A 21,957-nucleotide genomic window follows, 5' to 3' on the forward strand; every position below is an offset into this window, starting at 1 on the left:
TTGCATTAGTAATTTGATGATGGGTCTTAGTGTTATTGCCCCTAAGGTAAAAGTAGTATTGTATTTAGATAAGAAAAGTCCTTATTCATAGGAGAAATATAGTAAGTATTTAAGAGGGAGGTATTTGTGTTTACAATTTACTTTCAAAGCCTAGAAAAATGTTGCAAATATAACAGTTCTTGAATCTAGGCAGCAACTATAGACTATAGAGGTATTCGTAGAAAAAGACAATTCAAAATTAAAGCAAAGTCAACCAAATGTACTGTGCAAACCTTGATTAAATTTTAGTTCATGTAAAGCAACTACAAAAACATGTTTGAAATAGCAGAAAATGGCCTGGATGTTATGTGATGTTTAGAAATATTGCTAATTCTCTTGGGTATGACAATAGCATTTTGGTTATGTGGGATGATATCTTTAATCTTGGGAAATGATAGCTGAAGCTGTTAAGGATGAATGGTCACAATGTCTACAACATTCTTTGAACCAGTTCAGAGAGGAAAAAAGATCACATAATAAAGACTATACAGACTCTACCTATCTAGCAAATATGTTAACAACTAGAAACTTACATGGTATGTTTTAGAATGAGCTTTCTTTCAGCTTTTCTGTATGTTTAAGTAAGTCTATAACAGAAAGTTTAAAACATGTAAAAGCTAAAATAAGGCCATATCAACATTTCTGACAGATATGGCATGTGTATACAATCTGTGCACTTGAGAAGGCTGAAGCAGGAAGACTGCCCTGAGTGTGAGGCCAGACTGGACTCTAGAACATGTTTAAGTCTAGCCTGAGATGGAGTAAAAGGCTTATTTGAAGGAGGAAAATTGGCCTTGTTTGAGACCTGCAATGTTCTGAATACATAAAAAAATATATAGATTCTATTTTCAAGGAGCTTGAAATATAAGATATACAATGTCTACATTCTTTGATATGGACCCTGGCTATACAGTTTCAGGAGCTTGCTGTGTAGAGCAGGTTGGCCTCTGCCTAAGTTCTGGGACTAAAGACATATACCATTTTTTCTAAATATTTATTTGCCAACTAAATTGTCCATATTAGTTTGGTTCCTGAAGTTATATTTCTAGAGATAAGGCCTCTACTATACATAACTGAAGATTGCTTTGATAAACTTAAATCTCACACTATTAAGGCAACCTAACTAGTATTAATCAAGTAGAAATGAAAGATTTTATATTACAAATAAAAATAAAACAGTTCTCTTAAGTTTTCCTAATAAATTCCAGAAGGAAGCCTTAATAACATTTTTTTATGCTGATAAAACCAAATGCCTAAGGCCAGGCATGGTGGCATCCACAGAGGCAGGTGGACTTCTGGGTGTTCAAAGCTAGCCTGGTCGACAAAGTGAATCCCAACACAGCCAAGGCTACACAGAGAAACTCTGTGTCAAAAAAAAAAAAAAAAAAACAAAACCAAAAAACAAAGAATAACCCCCCCAAAAAAAGAAAGAAAGAAAAAAAAAAGAACAAAAACTCAAATGAATGCCTAGCCAATGGTGATAACCACTGTTATGCTGTAGGCACAAAAGAAAATCAACAAGTTTAACTGTTAAACTACTACCCAATAACATTACTTTATAGCCACTATGACAACAGCCTATCTTGAAAACTGATAATTGAAATGTAGACTAGCCCTACAAGCTCAGCATTTACAAACCATTCTGCTATCAATTAACCATTATACTGTCCCATAAAGAAACTTTATTTTCTATTTCAAAAATACTCTCTACTTCGATCTAGATTGAAACTGGGGGACAAGGTGCTTTGTTTTAGTCATGCGAAAGCACCTACATTTAATGTATAAAGACAAAACATGAATCTCTAGGGAAAGAGAGCAATAAAAATAGTAAAGGTAGAAAAAATCAAAACATAAGCAACAAATTGTTTACATAGTTGATGTGAATCTGGTCCTTACTGAACAAAAACATGTAAATTCCTTAGCTTTGATTATGTCTGTCATATTAATACAGTCTGAGAATAAGGATAAAATTCCTAAAATTGAGTTTTCTATTAAAGAAAATAATGTCATTTCATAGCAGAAGAAGGAAAAAAGAAAAATATGTCAGGCTGCTGAGTGTTATTTAAAGGCACAAATTTGTTTATTTTTCAAATGGCATAACCAAACCTCCTTTTCAGAGATTATATTTTTTCACAAGATCTGGCAACTAAACCTGAGTGTTTTAACATGAAGGGTGTCTGTCAACCAAATTTTTGTGTGCTTTCCAGAAAGAAGGAAAGATGTAAGAGGTAAACAGAGCCCCAGAGGTAACCATGTGATTAGAAACCAATTAAGTTAAGCAATTACTGAAGTTGCTCTCTCTCTCCTTTGGGCAAGAATGAATCACAAGTGAGACTCTGATATAGAAATGAAGATGCTTACATGCAAAAAGGCCAAGGTTGTTTAGAGAAAGTATTTTAAAAGAGATTTACATGAATAGTGTACCCAGGGATGCTTGATGAATGTACATAAAAGGTTTATGGTCTACTAGTTTGGAAATTCCAAAATGTTTTTAGACATATAACTTGTTTTCATGGTTAAATTTACTTAGTACTCACAGAAAAATGAGAACAAAAATAAGAAAGAGTATGTAAGACAACTGGTTATCAAGAGTTATTGTATATTCCTTATTATATTTTAAATAAGAAAATGCATTTAATGTATATGAACCATATAGAACTATAAAAATCTTCAATGCCAATTCTAGCATAGATTACTTAACTTTTAAAAATAATCTAACACAAAAAAATAAAAAATTAAAAAAATTTTAAAAATCTAACACAGTTCACGTTAAGAAAAACTAAAGCAGCTGGGCATGGTGGTGCAAGCCTATAATCCCAGCACTCAAGGAGACAGAGGCAGGCAGATCGCTGTGAGTTCGAGGCTAGCCTGGTCTACAAAGTGTGTCCAGGACAGCCAAGGCTACACAGAGAAACTCTGTCTCAAAAAAAAAAAAAAACAAACAAACAAAAAGAATAACTAAAGCAAATTTGTAATATTTGAATCACAATATAATCCAACCTTGAAAGTACTTTTAAAATCAAACTATTCTACTACCTACCTGCTTTACCCTTCACCCATAAAATGCATTTTAAAAACACCTAAATGCGTAAGATATAACAAAAGTCAGCTTCTTATATATAAAATATTCTTATAAATTTTTCCTCTTTTGACTCCTGACCAACTGTGAGAATCTTATCTATAAAGACATCTGTTTTAACTAAATGAAGAATCCTGTCTACTGCTTTCAAATGCACCAACCTTCTCAAAAACGCTGGATGGAGTCATCAAACAAAACCTGATGTTCTGAATGATGGTATCTGTATGTCTCCATCGTCGTCTATCATGTCGAAGCCAAGACTGCACAGCCTCGTACAGCTCTATTTCTGGAAACCTGCTTAGATGATCATTATCCAAATAAGACATGAGCTTCTCAAAGCTCAGATAGGACAGGAAGTCAGGCCTGGACATGAGTGGCACAAAGTTGTCTAGCAGAAAGGCGTCCAGCTTCTCCCTGACTCCCTCGATGTTAACACCAAAATCATCTAAGAGTCTCATAATTTCTGCACAATTTTCTAAGCAGATTTTGGCTAATAGAAAAGAGCAGCAGAATTTCACCACTTCTATAAGCTGAACATACATTGCTGCCTGGAGGATTTCATGAACAGTACTCATGCTCAGTTCTATAGTTCCATAATACATAAATTGAAGAACGTGGCTGAAACCGGTAGCTGTTAGACCTTTCAAAATAATTTTGTCCTGATCTCGTTCCCTCATGTCTGCTGTGAACATAATTCTGAAGTAATCACTCTGGGTGGCCAAGAGTGCTTTATGAGCCTGGAACTGATGGTCTTCAATAACCAATGTGACATCGAGAAGTAGTCCCTCCTCATACAGTGCTCTGAACCCAGAAGAGACACTGCTGTCATGGATGGAGGAACAGAATCCTTCCACGTCCCCTGCCATGAATCACCTGAAAAAAAGTAATTAAAGAAAATGGTATTAATCATGGCCATGTATTCAGAAGGTATTATTAAGAGTTGTAACAGTTTTTATAATATCTTAGGTCTACTAGCAAAGTCCTAAGTGTATAAACCCGTACAGAGAAGGCAACCTTCTATGAAAGTTTCCAAGCTAATGTTTTTGGCTTCCTACCTGGAAAAGAGACTCTACTAAAGATAGCTCTATCAAACAATAGTACCCTGTTAACTTACAAACAAAGCATGCCTATCTGACTTACTTTATACAACTTATCAAATATATGCATGTTCCAAAATTAGGAATACAAAAGATTTCCTGAGAAAATAATTAGTTGAGGAAAAGCCAAAAATAGAAAAAATACCAAAAACAAAACAAAACAAAAAAACAAAAAACAAAAAGCAACCCACCCAAACCTCAACTCCTAGAAATTCACCCAAAGAAAATAATTGGATAAATATGCCAAGTTGTACAGAGAAAAATTCTTCTTCCTAGCATTATTTATAATAAGCTATTATAAAGTATCTGGCACAATAGCATGCATCTATAGTTCCAACTGCGGGAGACTGAAGGAGAAAAATCCCTTGAATCCAGAATTCCAGGCCAGCCTAGGCACAATGAAGGAGGGAGAAAAGGAAGAAGGGAGAGGGATGGAGGAAAAGAGGAAGGGTGATAAACAAGGCTTGCTGAGAATTCAAAGTCAGCCTGGTTACACAGCAAGTTCCAGACCAGCTCCTGTCTTGGGCTACACAGACCCTCCTTGTCCACAAAAATATTCAAAAGCTTGACACTTGTGGGGCATGTGTAACATACTTATAATCCAAGCGGTAAGGAAGCAGAGGCAGGAGAATTGCAGTAAGTTCCAGGCCAGCCAGGGCTACATAACAAGACACTCTAAAACAACAAAAAAACCCAAGTCTAAAAACTGATTATTAAATAAATATGGTACAACTTAATGATAGATTACTATAACAGGTAAGAGTGGTGGTAGCAATCTGTCTATTCTGACAAAAGATGTTTATTAGTGTTACCACAATATATTGAATATACCTTCAAAAATAAAAATACGTATGTGTTGGTTCAGATAAGAAAATCTGAAAGAACAGATACTAAAATGACGAGTCTAGGCAGTAAGTTTTAAGGGACATTTCTTTTATACTTACCTCATTAATCTCGTTTTAAAAAACAGACGAATGCTTTTATATTTGAAATATATACTTTTTAAAGGAAAGTAAACAAATTTCTACATAGTTAAGAAATGAAGCTAAGATTGTTCAATTAGATCTAAGAGGCTGGGCATGGAGGCATGTCTTTAATCCCAGAGGCAAGTGGATCTCTGTAAGTTCAAGTCCAGCCATGTCTACATAGCAAGTTTCAGAATAACCAGAGCTACACTGTGAAACCTTGTCTCAAGCAACAACCACAATAAACCAAATTAGATTTATAGCTAGCGATTTAGCTCAGAGGTAGAGTGGGTATTTAGTATTCAGGCTCTGGGTTCAATTCCAAGCATCACAAAAATATAAATAAAAAATAAGTAATTGAGGTCCAAATAAGGCAAAAATAAGCTAATTTAGTCTATTCTGTTTATGAATTGAAGTAGTTTTCTCTTTTTCCCACTAACAGTCATCTCAAGCCATCTTCTATCTTGTTCTTTCTTTGAATGCTCACACAGCTCCTACCTTCCTCTGATTTCTCCGTTCCCGAATGTCCTCACAACCTTGCTTCATTGTGCACACATTTCCTTACATGTACATGTTGGTTCGAAGTTCCTTCTATATCCTCATTTAAATTAACCATTTCCCTCAAATTCCCACCTTCCAGACATCCTGCTTCTATTCTCACCTTCACCCATCATAGAAAAAAATACTTTCCCAAAGCATACAGATATTTCTAATCCTTTCCTTAACTTTCTATCATCCTTTCCCTAAATAAAACTTGGAAGTTTGAAAAAAAAACTTGGAAGTTTGGTTTTTTGTTTGTTTGGTTGCTTTGGTTTAGTTTTTTGAAACAGGATTTCTCTGTGTACCTCTGGCTGTCCTAGACCTTGCTCTAAGGACCAGACTGGCTTTGAACAGAGATCCACCTGTCTCTCCCTCTCAAGTGCTGGGATTAAAGGTGTGCACCACCACCGCCCCACTAAAACTTGGGACTTTTAGTAAGATAAAAAATCCAACTTCGGTTGTCTCTTGTTACACACTTCTTAATCACTCTCCCATCTGACTGGCACCTGGCTGAGCTATATGTACCCATTCAGCATTCACAAAAGACAATCGATACAAAAACTGTGTCGCCACTCCCAGTATCCCCCAACTCCTATAACCTCTCCCTTAGCAAACCCTTAAGATTTGCCCTCATCCAGAACTAGTCCAAATCTGAAATCCAAACTCTCAACTTCTTAATTAACACTGCTCTTTTTAGAGAAAGAAACTCACCATAGAGTATAAGCTGGTTGAAGACTCATAGGCCTCCTGCCTCCCAAGTGCTAGGATCATAACCCTTTACTACCACAAGTAGTGACAGTCTTCCTCTTTCTTACCTTGCCTTATCCTAACTCTATTGCTCTCTTGTTTTGTTTTGTTTTTGGAGACAGGGTTTCTCTATGTTATCTTGGCTGTCCTGGACTCACTTTGTAAGGCCAGGCTGGCCTTGAACTCACAGCAATCCACCTGCCTCTGCCTCCCAAGTGCTGGAATTGAAGGCGTGCGCCACCACGCCCAGCTCTTTATCCCTCTTTTTGCATCTTATATTTTCCCATACTAGATCAACAACTCCTGCCAGAGCCTCCATATCCCTTGCCTCTTTGCCTGTCCTACACACCTTCCCACTAAATGAAAAACATGTTGATCTGTCTTTTACTCCTTTGTTTATTCATTTGTTTTTGAGACGGGGTTTCTCTGTGTAACAGCACTGGCTCTCCTGGACTCACTTTGTAGACCAGGCTGGCCTCAAACTTACAGAGATTCATCTGCCTCTGCCTCCCTGTGTGCTGGGATTCAAGGGGTGCTCCTCCATGCCCAGCTCTGTCTTTTACTCTTAAGGTAGACTCTTCAGTGTCTGTGGACAATTCTTTCTTTGAACAACTGTAAGGCCATTCCCTACTGGTAAGTACTGATGTACAACTAAAAGATGTTGCCAAACTAAATAAAACCAATGTGGGCAAATCTCTGGAATATTATAGCCATTTGGAGGAGGAGGAGTTTTGATGCAAGGTTTCAGAGTCTCATTCTGCAGTCCAGGCTGGCCTTAAATTCACAGCTTCTTCCTGTCTCTGACTCCCAAATCCTAGAATTACAGATATATACTACATGCCCCACAACATGCCACTTTGAAAATAGTCTAGAATGCTTCATTGATTTGGAATTGTATGTTTGAGCTATCTGCTGAAACATTACCTACAGATCATGCCAGACTTGAAGAACACAATCAAAAGATGTAGCAGTTAATATCTGGGGCTCTGAAACCCTGCCAAATGACAATGCTGGGACTCAATCTCAATTCTTTTTCCTCTGGTTGGGTGTTTTGACCAAGAACCCTTCCAACAAAGCAACTGGCAACTCATCTGACTCCTATCACCTACTCTATCTCCTCCTTCTGGAAACAACACCTGACAATCTCACTGTTCTTTTATCATAGCTTCCCTTTTATTTGCTGAAGGGAAAGCCTGTGTGCCAGATATTACATTAGATATGGATATGTGCCAATAGGAATCCTCTCTGTACAATGGATGTGGTTAAGGAGGAAAAGGCAGCATTCAAGACACACTAAGGCACTCTCCACTCTCATGAGGAGGTGATTACTAGATTTCCTACTGCTTCCCATGCTGTCTATGACACTATGTTTTAACTTCTTGACTGTTTAATCAGTACTGAACCTGGCATGTAACAAAAGAATGTTAGTAGGAAAAACGTCTAAGCTAGGTGTGGTGGCATATATCTGCAATCTCAGCGGAAGTGGAAGGAAGAGGATCAGGAGTTCAAAGTCATCCTTGGCTACAAAGCAAGTTCAAGACTAGCCTAGGCTACACCAGATCCTGACTCTTAAAAAAAGTGTGAGGGCTAGACAGATGGCTCAGCAGTTAATAGCATTAGTTGTTCTTCCAGAGGACCCCACTTCAATTCCTAGCACCCACGTGGCAGCTCACAACTGTAACTCCAGTTACAAAGGATCTGTCACCCTCATACAGACATACATGCAGGCAAAACATCAATGCACATAAAAATAAATAAATCTAAAAAAATTAAAGTCTGAAAGGATAATATACCAAAAATACTAAAAATGTTTTTCTTGGCATGGTGGCATGTCAGGCAGTTTCACTAACTGCTAATCTGTTTTGTAATATAGCTACAATCAAAAGATACCTCTCCTTTAACAAAAACCTGTTAACAAAAATCTTTTAAAAGTCTCACACTGTCTGGTCTCTGTTTTCCTGAACCTTTCTGCAGCATGACACAGGCCACTGCCTCATGGCTGTCAGCAGCATGTTATTCCAGATCTCTTCCTATGCTACTCATTCTTCATTCTCATTCATGGGTACATTTTTCTCAAACTATCCCCTTTCTCTCATCTCAACACTGTATCTTTCTGAACAATCTCATCTAAACCCATGGTTTCTAAGATCTACTTTCACCAGTATCTTAACAATCTTTTCATATTTCAATCCTTTGTCCACTCTGCCATATCAATTGCATAGCAGACACCTCTGTACACTCTATTTGTAATGGTATCATCTTGGGACTTCAAAATCAAATATATCTAAACCTATCTACCCCTACTCATTTTTTTCCATCTTATCAAGAGACATAATTTAAGTGCCCACTTTTTCCTATGTTTTTTTTTCTTCAGTTTCCAGAGAGCTATGGTTATAGGCATGGACTATTATACCAAATGCCATTAATCTCTTAGCTCATCTTTAAGGCCTATTGATTCCACCACATTAAATGTTCACTAATCAAAGACAGCACAGTTATGCCCTAAATGAAATTAAGAGCAAAATACTTATTTAGTATGCCATTAATTTAAAATTATACAATTTTAATTAAAAATAAAAGTATACAGTTTTAACCAGGTGCTTGCCTACCCTGCACAAAGCCCTGAGATCAATCTTCAACACCGTTAAAAAGAAAGGAAAAAAATGATCCAGTGTATTAAATAGGTAGTACTACCTAGAAAGGTTTCAAAGAGCTGTGTTCACCTTTATGAAAACAGTATCCCCTCCCCCCCCCAAAAAAACAGTATCTAAATGAACATTTTCTTTTTCAGGTTTATTTATTTTATGTACGTGTTATGCCTGCATGCATGCATACATGTATGGATTGATGCACAGGCAGCCTGTGTGTGTACCTGGTGTAAAAGATAGTACTAGAATGCTGGAACTGGAGTTACAGATGGTTGCGAACCATCATGTGGGTTCTAGAAACCAAACTTACTTTCTGTAAGTGCAACAAGTGCTTTTAACCACTGAGTCACCTCTCCAGATCCTAAATGAAAACTTTTAAAGGAGATACATGGATTGCAATACAACTCAGCCTGTGCAAGGTTTCAGGTTCAATCCCTATCCTGGTTCAATCCCTATGTTTAGGGGACAGACTATGCACTCCAGGCCTGTCTCAAGCTTATGATCCTCTTACAGGATATATATTTTTTTTTTTTAAATGTAGGAAGCCAGATGCAGTGGCAAACACCTGTAATCCCAGCACTCAGGGAGGCAGAGTGGGTCTTTATGAGTTCAACACCAGCCTGGTCTACAAAACAAGTCCAGGACAGCCAAGGCTATACAAAGAAACCCTGTCTTGAAAAACAAAACAACAAACAAACAAAAAAGTAATCCATATGCAAGTGTCCTGGGTTATGCCTATAATCCCAGCTACTTGGAAATCTGAGGCAGGAAGACTGCCACAAATTGCAAACCTTCCTGGTCTATAGTGTGAGATTTTGCCACACAAAAAGTAATCAAAACACCTAACTATGGCAAAAATATCATATGGCCATGGAACAATGGTAAACTTCTTGTCAAAAAAATCTGGCCAGGCAGTGGTGGCGCATGCCTTTAATCCCAGCACTCAGGAGGCAGAGGCAGGTGGATGGCTGTGAGTTTGAAGCCAGCCTGGTCTACAAAGTGAGTCCAGGACAACCAGGGCTACACAGAGAAACCCTGTCTCAAAAAACAAACAAAACAAAACAAAACAAAACAAAACAAAAAAACAGAAAAGAATCCTGAAGACATGAGCGGCACATCTGTCTTGAGTACTGTGTGCCTTCCTGTTTGCCCAGCCTGACTAGAATTCCTAGCAGGTGGGCTCCTCTTTGGTCCTATCACACATGGTCAGATCCACCTAGGAAATATGAGTCAATATGAATATTACTTTGTCAAGAAATCTGGAAAGGCAGGGGACAGGAGAAAGAGAAGAAGGGATGTACATTAACTATGTGTGATTAGAATTAAAACATTTCAAGGAGCAGCTCTAGGCATCCACTTGTGGCCTAATTATCACAGAAACGCAGTCAACTGAAAGAAGAAAGCCTAGAGTGATTCTTAACACCTTCATTTTCAAGTCCCCAGATCCAGATCCAAAGAAATCTTTATGTCTTGGAATACTCTCCCCTGTTGCCTGAACAGACTTCTAGTTACAGCCAAGGGTCTTATAACAGAAATATCTGTTAGTTACTTAAGATTTCTTAGCATTCTGTCTCTGTAAAAAATGAGAGCATTAGACATAATCTCTGAACTTTCAAGGCACAATATTCTCATTTGTTTTTCTCCTTTTTATGATTGTAGAGATATGCAATGCATATTAAAACTAAAGCTGAGCAATGATTCCTCACACCTTTAATCCCAGCACTTGGGAGGCAGAGGCAGGTAATCTCTAAATTCAATGCCAGCCTGGTCTATAGAGCAAGTTCCTGCACAGTCAGGGCTACACAGAGAAACCCTGTCTAAATAAATAAATAAATAACCAACCAACCAAGCAGGCATACAGGCAAATAAACCATCGACTTTGAAGTCACATCAATACTTTTATCAAGTTTACCTGATCTAAATCAACTTCTAAAAGTAATGTATGATAGCTGGGGCATAGGCAGTAATTTCTTTTCCACCTAGGAAAACTCAATGCACTTATCAATAAGACTCACAGCTTTAAAATAGAATCAGAAATTTACATTTGTATGGAAAGCATGTATGAAAGCAAAAAAAGTATTAAATACTCCATGAAAAACTGACAACACAATACCATACAGTTTCTCAGTGAAAGCATTGGGTCAAAGACCAGATCTAGAATCATGCTCAAGAGATCAAATTGTGATTCTACCTCTACTTGCTCTGTGACCTTACTGCAAGCTATTTAACCTCTCTGTGGCCTGATATCCTCATCTGTAAAACAAGGGTACTAATAGTTATAGAATCTACATTATTGGATGCTCAAGAATTAAATGACTTAATGCACATAAAGCACTTAGCATGGTGCATCACCCTGAAGCACACTATAAGCAGTATACTGCATCCTTTCTCTTGATGCCTACTGGAGCCCATAGTAAACTTGCCACTTTTACTTTGGAGTCAAATAATAAATCTCATCCTGCTAACCTCATAGAAATTCTCCCTAGCAACAGTATTTTAAACCAAGCCCACCTTCTCAGAACCCTGACCAACTCTAACTTACTTGATAGATGAAGACACTAAGGTTTTACAGATAAAAACTTTATTCATGGTTACACATCTAATGAAGTGTTAAAAAGACAGGGTACATACCTTAACAATAGAAGAGAAGAGGAATCATAAAAAAAGAATGTAAAAGAATCTAAGTTTTAATCTGATTTTATATTAATTCTTTTGGATATACTGTACTGAATAAAAGATATTAAAATAATTTTACCTGTTTCTATCAGTTAAAAAAAACCTACAGCTAACAAAATTTTAAAATGCATTATGTATCTGACATGTAGAAACTAAACAGCACAGATTTGTAGTATCAATGTTGAAGACGTCAAATAATCAAACATACAAATGAACACAGGAAACAAAACCAACTTGTTCACAATCCATACCCTGAACACTAAAAAGAAAAAAAGACTTAAGAGTAACAAACTCTAACAGAAAAAAAGAAAACTGTAACACAAAAATACATTTAAGTAAATTAATAATTAGAAAAAGCAAAATTAAGACTATAAAAAGGGAGAGATATAAAATCTTATATAGCCGGACGTGGTGGCGCAAGCCTTTAATCCCAGCACTCAGGAGGCAGAGGCAGGCAGATCGCTGTGAGTTCAAGGCCAGCCTGGTCTACAAAGTGAGTCCAGGATGGGCAAGGCTACACAGAGAAACTCTGTCTCGAAAAACCAAAAAACTTATATAAAAAATTCTCTACAGAATCACACCAACTTTAGAAATAAAGTAGTAATTATAAGAAGTTTAACACAAAATTCAACTCTATGATCAATGAGGCCTGGGAGAAAAACCCAGTAAGGGACTTTTGAGAAAGAATTATTACTAACACACAAAATGTTAAGTGTTCAGAAATTCTATATCCTCACTTCTCATAATCTTCAGATCAGGGCAAATTATGGCTTATAAACCTAATGTGTACATATTCTATACTTGTCCTTCAGAATTTAAAATAGATTTTTTTTCAAAAGAGGAATGAACCTAAATTAGGCTAAATTACAAGCCATGTTCATACAACTAGGAAAGAAATACTGGACGGTGTGTCTTTTTTTTTTTTACCAACTTGGCACTGACAAAGTAGGGGGGACACTAAAGATATAGTTCATACTTCAGTGGTAGAGGGCCCCGGATTCAGGGGTATCCAATACGCACGCATGCACGCATGCATGCACGCACAAGCACACGCGCGTGCGTACACACAGACACACACGTACACGGATTGGAGGGCAGAGGGGGGCAGGTAGGAGACACTGCATATGAATGATATGGTTTAGAGAGAACTAGGATCACAGTCACCTGGAAGAACTTGTCAAAGTCAAAATTATTCTCAAAATATTTTGAAAGCTTTAGGGCTTTTGAAAATAATTATAAAAAGTAGGATATGTAACCTAACAGGCATGAGTTTCCTAAATTCAATACCTAGAGCTCCCTTCTCAAAAACTTATCTGTCACCTTTACTCTCCAATTTTCAGATGTTTCCACTTAAGGAGTATAAAAGAATATAGATATGTCATGTTTTTTATAAAACCAAATATTAAAGAAAGATTTGGAAAAACATGGCCAGTAATCTAATTACCAAGGATATTAATTTTGTTTTTGCTTTTTGTTTTTTTTTTAATCCCCTTGGAGATAAGGTCTTACTCTGTAGCCCAGGCTGACATAGCAATTCTTTTTCAATCGCCCAAGTACTGGGATAGGCCACTACACCTAACTTCAAGTGCTTAACTTTCTAGAAGTCAGAAATTTTTCAATAAAACCATTATTCATGTAACTTTTTTTTTTATTCGTGTAACTTTAAGGAGGCTACTTTTCAAAAGAATTACAGAGCCCAGCATGGTGGCGCACGCCTGTAACCTCAGCACTTGGGAGGCAGAGGCAGGCGGATCACTGTGAGTTCGAGGCCAGCCTGGTCTACAAAGCGAGTCCAGGACAGCCAAGGCTACACAGAGAAACCCTGTCTCAAAAAAACAAAACAAAACAAATTATCTAGTATTAGTTTCTAAATAAATCAGTACAGCCCACATAAACCAAATTTCTTTAGAATCCAAACAAATTCTAAGAAATATAAAGAGGTTCTGGGTCCTCTCAAGTATCAGTGAAGGAAGATAAGAGATAGGTGATCAAACAAACATGCACATTTACATGTGCACACACCTCTGCCTTGAAAGACATTACAGCTATTTTATACCACAGAAATTTCTAACAGTTCAAATTCTCTAGTGACCAGTAAAGAAAGAAGTCTGGTGGGGGTAAAATTGGGAGGAAATTAAAGGCATAGATATTAAATGCTTCCCTTTTAGTTAGAAAGCTACCATTCTGATTTGAAGGCAAAATTCTAAAAAACTAAATAGAAGATCTTTCAAAATCAACTAACTTCCATGTTTATGACATAAGTACTTAATTTATTGCTTTCATATTACTCTCAAAGCTGCCTGAAATTTCATATAAAACTGTAAGCTGTTCAGTATAAACACTAGACTCTCAAAAGATTAATGTTTATCCTTACTGAAAAATATAAATGATTCCATACTGCCTTCACCATCAAATTGTTCTACCAAAAATGACACGTGTGAAGGAAATGCCATACTTGCATATTAAAATAAAAATGCAAAGCTTACTATTTTTTTAAAAAAATAGAACTTCCAAATCATAAAATCTCACACAATTTTTATAATATAGCCATTAATTTTAAATTCAACAATCCTAAAGTAGCAAAATTCTCAACATACTGATCGTAAAGAACATTTATAAAGTGGGATTTTTCTACCCCCACCCCCTGGTTTTGAACTCTAAGAAGCATGCATTCCTTTTACCCTCAAATATATACTACTACTCAAATTGGGAAAGAACACAAGCTGATTGTGGGAGAAAAGATTGTGTATTTGTTTGATACTGATGACTCTAAACTACTGATGACTTAAACTACTAAGAAAGATCTGGTCCTCCAGCCTTAATACTGTACCTATACATACAGGTATGTTTAGTATTTAGTCATCCTAAAATATAAGAAAACTAAGAAAAGGCCCACTCGTTTCAATGCTATTTTTCGTCTTTAATGCTCCTTTACTTATTCCTTATTACAAGAAAAAGTAATCCAAGAGTGATGTCATGGAAAACAGCTTCCCTGGCCTTTAGAGATTGGATCCAGTGAGAATTCTAGGAAAAGTCTCTACTGGGAAATAAAATCCCAAATCTTCTAAGCTGCATGTACTGTTAGCATTTTCATTCTCCAAGAATTATATAACTAACATGAATCTTTTGGAAGTTCTTGCTGTTATGATACAGATATCCTGCAAGTTTATGATGCAGTGTTAACTAAATTCAAAGATAGTATTAAGAACAAAAAGATACCTTTTCTATCTATTCTTGATTCAGGTCAATTTTCCCCCAATGCTTATGGAGCCCAGGGCTTCACACATGGGATGCAAGTACTCTATCACTGAGACACACCCCTGTCTGGTGAGCTTTAAGGATCTCATATTAGAGAAAGAAAACTAAACTGGAGAGATTGAAGAGAGAAAACTGATCTTACTCAGTAGGTAAAGGTGGTTGTAGCCAAAGCTGATGTGCCATCCCAGGAACCCCATATGGTTGTAGAGAATGTGTACAAACACAATAAATGAATGGATAGATGGATAGATAAATAAATAAACACATACATAAATACACAATAGATGTAAATTTGTACAAACACAATAAATGAATGGATAGATAAATAAATAAGCACATACATAAATACACAAATAGATGTACATTATTTAAAGATCCTAAGGCCTGTAAAATGGCTCAGTGAGTAAAGAAGCCTGCTGCCAAACCTAATAATCTGAGCTTGATCCTTGGGCACACAAGGTAGAAGAAGAGAACCAACTCTCACAAGATGTATTCTGACCTTCATGCCCTTGCTGTGACTCATATGCATGTACATTTGAATACACAAGAGAGAAAAAAACTAAAAGGCTGAGGATATAAGTCAGAGGTAGGATGTCTGCCTAGCATAAATAAAATCCTAAGTTTAACCTCTACCTCCAACTACTAAAAAGAAAAAAAAATCTTAAGACTGTGTTTTACTTTTTCACCTTTTGTTATTCTAAAATTAGAAGTTCTGGGCTAAGCATGTCACTCAGTAGTAGAGCACTTGCCTAGCATATGTGAGGCTCTAGGGAGTTTAATCCTCAGCACTTCCTTCCAAAATATACAATTAAAATTTTTTAATTCTGGGCGACTGAGATGACTCAGCTGTAAAGGCACTTACCACCAAGCCTGACAACCTGAACTCAATCTTTGGGAACTAAATGGTAGAAGATGAGAACCAACCAGCAAGTTGTCCTCTGATCTCCCTGTGTACATTACCAAATACATCTACAAAGACTCAGACAAAAAGCAATTTTTAAAAATTCTAACTTGAAAGAGCATCTACTGCTAGGTATAGTGGCACACACCTTGAATCCCAGTACTTGGGGGCAGAGGCAAGTAGATCTCTGTGAATACAAGGCTAGCATAGTCTACATAGTGAGTTCCAGGTCTCAGGATTATGTAGAGACCCTGTCAAAAAAGGCAAATCAAAAACCAAAGGCATCTACTTATGTTTTATTGGAGGGGGTTTGTTTATTTTGCAACACGGGATCTACCTGTCTTTGCCTCCCATATGCTTGAATCAAAAATCTAGGGGACCACTCAGATTTAAGTCATCTATGTTTTCAACTTTTTATTATTTTATGTGTAGAGGTATTTTGGCTGCATGTGTCTGTATACCATGTGAGTGCCTAGTGGCCATGGAAGCAATAAGAAATCATAGATGGGTGCCTGGAGAGATGGCTCAGTGGTTAAGAGTGCTGACTGCTTTTCCAGAGGTCCTGAGTTCAATTCCCAGCAACCACATGGTGCCTCACAACCATCTATAATGAAATCTGATGCCCTCTTCTGGTGTGCAGGTGTACATGCAGGCAGAACACTGTATACATAATAATAAATAAATCTTAAAAAAAAAAAAGAAATCATAGATGGTTGAGAGCTGTCGTATGGGTTCTAGATATTGAACCCTGGTCCTCTAGAAGAGCCACCAGTACTCTTAACCACTGAGCCATCTCTCCAGCCCCGTGGTCATCTACTTTTGAAACAGCAGTAATGCAAGGTATACTTAGGGCAGAAATGACCTATAGGGGCCTTTCCAATGGTTCCTAAAATGGCAATGATAAGTTCCTTCAACTCTTTTTTTGTTGTTGCTGTTTCTAGAAAACCAGCCTTACTGCACCTGTTGTTCCTCTCTGCCTAGGATCATTCTATCCAGATATCTATAATGCCCTTTAGATGACTAGGAAAGATTCAACTCAATGATAGCTTATCCTAAACCCAGTAGGCTTGGTGGGACACACCTTTATTCCCAGCACTCAGGAGGCAGAGACAGGTAAACCCCTCTTCTTCATCAACCAAATAATCTACATCTCCACTCTCTGCTTTATTTTTCCCCCTATGGTATATTTAATACTGAAGTTAAAAAAAAATGAGACAGGGTCTTATGTTCCAGGCTGCCTCTGCTGAGGAAGATTCTGAACTGATCCTCTTGCCTGCACCTGCTAGAGCTACAGAAATGGGCCACCATACTTTTCTCTTTTCTTTTCTTTTTTAAGTCAGGGTTTTTCTTTGTAACCTGGAACTCAGAAATCTGCCTTCCTCTGCCCAACCCTCCTGTCCCCCAACCCCCAAATGCTGGGACTACAGGGCTGCACCATCACGCCCACCTTGGGCCACTATGCTTTTAACTTTTTGCTCAAAAATTTGTGTTTTGTGCCAGGTATAGTTATACATGCCTATAATCCTAGTACTTGGGAGGCTGAGGCAGGGGGATAACCCCCAGTTTAAAGCAAACCTCAGTTACAGTGAAAGACTAGGGGGAAAATATTCCAAACATTAAAAAAAAATGTTAAAACACCAGGCATGGTGGTGCACGCCTTTAATCCCAGCACTCAGGAGGCAGAGGCAGGCGGATCTCTGAGTTCAAGGCCAGCCTGGTCTACAAAGCGAGTCCAGGACAGGCAAAGCTACACAGAGAAACCCTGTCTCAAAAAACAAAACAAAACAAAAACAGAACAAAACCTGTTAAAACTATTAACACCAATTTAAATCACCAGCTCCTAGATCAGTGTATGGCACATAATAAATGCTTAATACATACTTGATTATGGACAAATTACTTCACGAACTTCCATATTTTATGGAAGTTTCTGCTTTCAATTTAAAGATGAAAAAATTGAAATTATAAGGTTAAGTTGCTGGCCTAATGTTACCATATTAAATTATGGGGCTAGGGTCTTCCTGAGTTCCAATCCTTCCAAATTAACTACTATTTCTACAAGCTCTCACCAATAGCCAGCTTTTGTTGTTCTTCAATTTTTAAAAAAGCCCAAAAGGAACTATAGCATTCTAACTCTAAGGAAATGTGTGGTAATATATTAATCTATAACACCCCCCCCCCACCCTAACCAAGAGTCAATGTCCTCATTTAACATTCAGGCCTGAAACAGCTACAATTCAAAAGCCCATACCAGCCAGGCAATGGTGGCACATGCCTTTAATCCCAGTACTCAGGAGGCAGAGGCAGGTGAATTGCTGTGAGTTTGAATATACAAAGCAAGTCCAGGGCAGCCAAGGTTACGCAGAGAAACCCTGTCTCGAAAAACAAAACAAAAATAAATAAATAAATAAAACCAAAAGCCCATATCTGACATGGCCACCAACATCATAGGGAGAGTCAAAATCAGGGGGAAATGTTAAAGGTACTAAAATATAACACTTTTTCCTTTCTCCCAGCTTTCTTGACTTGTCCTGATGTTTTTATTTGTTGATATATATTATCCTAAGAGAAATTAAAATTTTAAATTATTAGCACAAATTTTACCATTCATTTATATTGTAACAATACCAGTTTACACACATTATTAAACCAAGTATGGGACCCTCTCTTCTAAGCACCCATGAAGTCAGTCAAACTAGCCTTGGTTCCATGATTTCAGCCCCAAATAACTCAAAACAAGGCAGAGAGTCAAACTTAGAAATTCCCAATAAAGTAGCAATCTGAAAAAATTATCTTCAGGACAAGAGATAAATCCAAAATATAAAAGTAGCCACTTTAAAGTTGGCTGTTCCTTTTCCAACTTAATCCAGCCGCCTTTCATTATTCTGTCTTTTTACAAAACACACAAGCCTACTATGAAAGACCACTGGCATTGGATTAGGGAATTAAAAATTTAACATCTATCTACTCAGAAAAAAACTATTAGCAACTAAAAATAGTATACTCCAAAATGGTCCTTTCTCTTTTTATTGACTAATTTTAAGCCAAAACATTCTACAGTTTTGAAATTTTAGCAGATAAATTCTATTTCTCTTTTTTTTCTTCCTTTCTTTTTTTTTTAAGTTTTTCAAGACAGGGTTTCTCTGTGCAGCCTTGACCATCTTGAACTTGTAGACCAAGCTAGTCTCGAACTCACAACGATCCGCCTGCCTCTGCCTCTCAAGTGCTGGGATTAAAGGCCTGCACCACATGCTGCAATGAACTCTATTTTCAAACCACAAATATTTACTATCTTATTTTTTTTGCCAAATTAACCAGTAGTAAAGAGTGTTAATTAACTTCCTTTACCACTGACAAACTGAGCCTCAAAGCACCTACTAAGTGTTGTGATTAAAAATTAATTGAATTACACAAATACTGCATTAAGTGCTAAAAAGTTAAAATGTCCTATACATTTCTACATCTAATGAGCATCAGAGAAACATGAACGCATTTGTAAGCTCTTTTAAAATGATTTTCAAATGGATACAAGCATTCAGTCATCCGGTTCCCTAGATATGGAAAGCAAACACTGAAATTAGTGCATATACATCTAAAAACACTTAAAATGACAATGGTAATTCAGATTAACAAAAGAGAAACTCTTAAAAACATAAAAAGATTAAACAAATGTAAGGTGTTAAAATATTCTGAGTAAGAAAAGGGCCTGAGAGGCCTAGAAAGATGAAAAGCCCCATATTAACATTTGAATTAAATACCGTTATTTAGATAAGCAGTTACCATCTAGGAGGAAGGCCAAGCATCGTGACTATTAAACAGCTATCGATCACTTCACTGTTTTGCTATTCTGTACTTATTTACTTATAATATAGAAATTAAGAGGCAGCAACAGTTAGCCAAATTAACCACTTTGGCAAAGGTTACCTAAAGAAATGACCTTACATTTTCAAAAACACTTTACAGCTATAGATTATTTGAACATATATGACCTCATATAGTCCTCACTACCTTCTGATGTGGCTATTACTGACTACATTTCATAGATACGAAAAGATATGAAACTGAGTCTCCTTACGAGGTTTTCTCAGTTGCCCAGTTGGACCCAGACATTCTGATTTCGTGGTTTATGCCTCACATTTCGCATAGTTCTAGTTAAGGCACAAATAGAATTTTTAAAGGGAAGGAACCGGTTAGGGGGAAAATAATCATGGTACCTGCAGCTCTGTGCTGCAAAAAATGGCTGAATTATGCTTCTTCCTTTTTTTTTTCTCTCTCTCTCTCTCCCTCCCTCCCTTTTTCCTGGAAAAAAATTTACATTTCAAACAATTTAAGTAAACTCAAAGACAAATTGGTGGTTCCCAGCGTCTACAAAATGTTTGAGTGGGGCCAGTGCGGTGGGGGGGGGGGGTCACGGAACCCGTGCCTTCCTTGGGGCCGTGGGCAAAGCCCGGGCACCGCAGGCCGGCGGCAAGGGGGGCGGCTACGCACCTCGGGGGTCCTGTCCAGCCTCTAGTGGACCGCAGTCTGCATCAGGAAGAAGCGGGCCAGTGGGCCGAACGGTGGGAGGGTCGGGCGCCGGGACGAAGCACGATAGGCTCCTCGGACCTCTACAAGGGGCCGCTCCCTAGCCGGGCTGGAACGCTCCGGCGCGGGGCAAACGTGCGAGCCTTAGGCCCCCTCACAAACAGTCCTGGGAAAGAAGACAGCGCTGAGTAGCGAGTCCAGACAGTTGGGTTAGGCGTTAGGCGCGCGGCGTCGGGGCCAGGGCCCAGCCTTGCCAACGCCGGGAGAGGGGTCGGGGCGGGGGGGCGGGGGCGCCTCGCAGCACCCCACGGGGCTCGGCCGGAGAGCCGTCTTAGGGCCACGAACCAAGAGGGAGCTGAAGGGGCCGAGGTCAGTAGCAGAAGAGGCAGCAGTCGCGAGGTGGACGACAGCGTCTCCGGGTTTCTGCCCCTAAGCGCGCGGCGCCTCAGGATCACCCACGCCGGGGGTGGAGGAAAGCGGGAAAGGGGCGGGAAAGGGGCGGGGTTTGCGGGGCCACAAGCCAGGGGCCGCTCCGGGTCTCGCGCCCCCTGCGGGCCACGGGAGCCGCCTGGGGCCCGCCCAGGGAGGGGGGCGGGGCCCGCCGGCAGAGAACCCGGGTCACAATCTCTAAGACACGGAAGCCCGCTGCTCTCTTGGAGAGGGCGGGGACGGGAAGCCGCGGCTTGGCGACCAGGCCCGAGAGGCCCTCTCAGCCCCCGAGGGCGCCCCGTGGGGGCCAGCGCGCCGCCTGGCGGGTGTTTACCTTCCCCTTGGTCGAACGCCAATGCCGCCATCTTTCAACCGAACGCGCGTCACTTCCGGCGCCACGGAGCGGGAGCGGGTGTGGGAGTCCAGTCTGGTTCAGGCTGGATTGTCCCGCGCCTGCAGCGCGGGTTGCCCCTAAAGGGAGCTTGCCACAGTGGGGGGCGGGGCGGGGGTGGTGTCACTGAGGAAAAGAAGTAGCGGAACGCTGTAGGTGGGATCCGAAGAAGCTTTCACTCGGAGCGTGGCTGTCAGTCTGGAGAGGCTCCGCTGAGCACCTCCAGGCGGCCGAGTCACTCCTCCTGTGCGGGAGGTGGGCCCAGAGGCGCTGCGGCGAACGCACCGCGCACAAGTTAAGGGCTACGATACCCGGAAAATGCCATTTTTACATCTTGCACACCGTGGGAGTTTTGCCAATGGTACCCATTATAAAAGTGACTAGATCAACACCAAATGACATTTTTGTAAGGCAATTTGCAATGAATCATTACCTCACAGTACCGCCTGTATTATTGCATAGCAATGACGTTTCACATACAAATTTCCCAAAGATGGAAAAACTCATAGAAAATGGCATGTCTTCACCATAGGGAGAAAAGTGCGATCTAAATAAAGGGTTTGTTTTACATCAAAATAGGCAAGAATGAATATTAAAGCACAAGTTTCTCTTGTTCATCGGGGGTGGGTTGTGTGTGTTTGTTTTTAACAAATCTGCTATGGG

At 39.0% G+C, this 21,957-nt stretch overlaps 1 protein-coding gene across 2 annotated transcripts in view; it reads right to left on the reverse strand.

Moving 5' to 3' along the window:
• KLHL15 (kelch like family member 15) overlaps window positions 1-21,718 on the reverse strand; it is a 41,111-nt gene extending 19,393 nt beyond the window's left edge. Inside the window, exons 1-3 of one of the 2 annotated variants that reach the window (XM_084789346.1) lie at window positions 21,238-21,718; window positions 20,439-20,640; window positions 3,280-3,991 (exon numbers count right to left, since the gene is read on the reverse strand). In XM_084789346.1, the coding sequence (XP_084645472.1) occupies window positions 3,280-3,984 (705 nt within the window). In that variant the 5' untranslated portion in view covers window positions 3,985-3,991; window positions 20,439-20,640; window positions 21,238-21,718. Of the gene's footprint in view, window positions 1-3,279; window positions 3,992-20,438; window positions 20,641-20,819; window positions 20,959-21,237 lie in introns of those variants that run through there. The other variant, XM_084789345.1, reaches the window with a different exon arrangement.
• Between the last annotated feature and the right edge of the window lie 239 nt (window positions 21,719-21,957).

This window comes from Acomys minous, assembly GCF_964271855.1.
Source record: "Acomys minous genome assembly, chromosome: 7".
NCBI lineage: Eukaryota > Metazoa > Chordata > Mammalia > Rodentia > Muridae > Acomys > Acomys minous.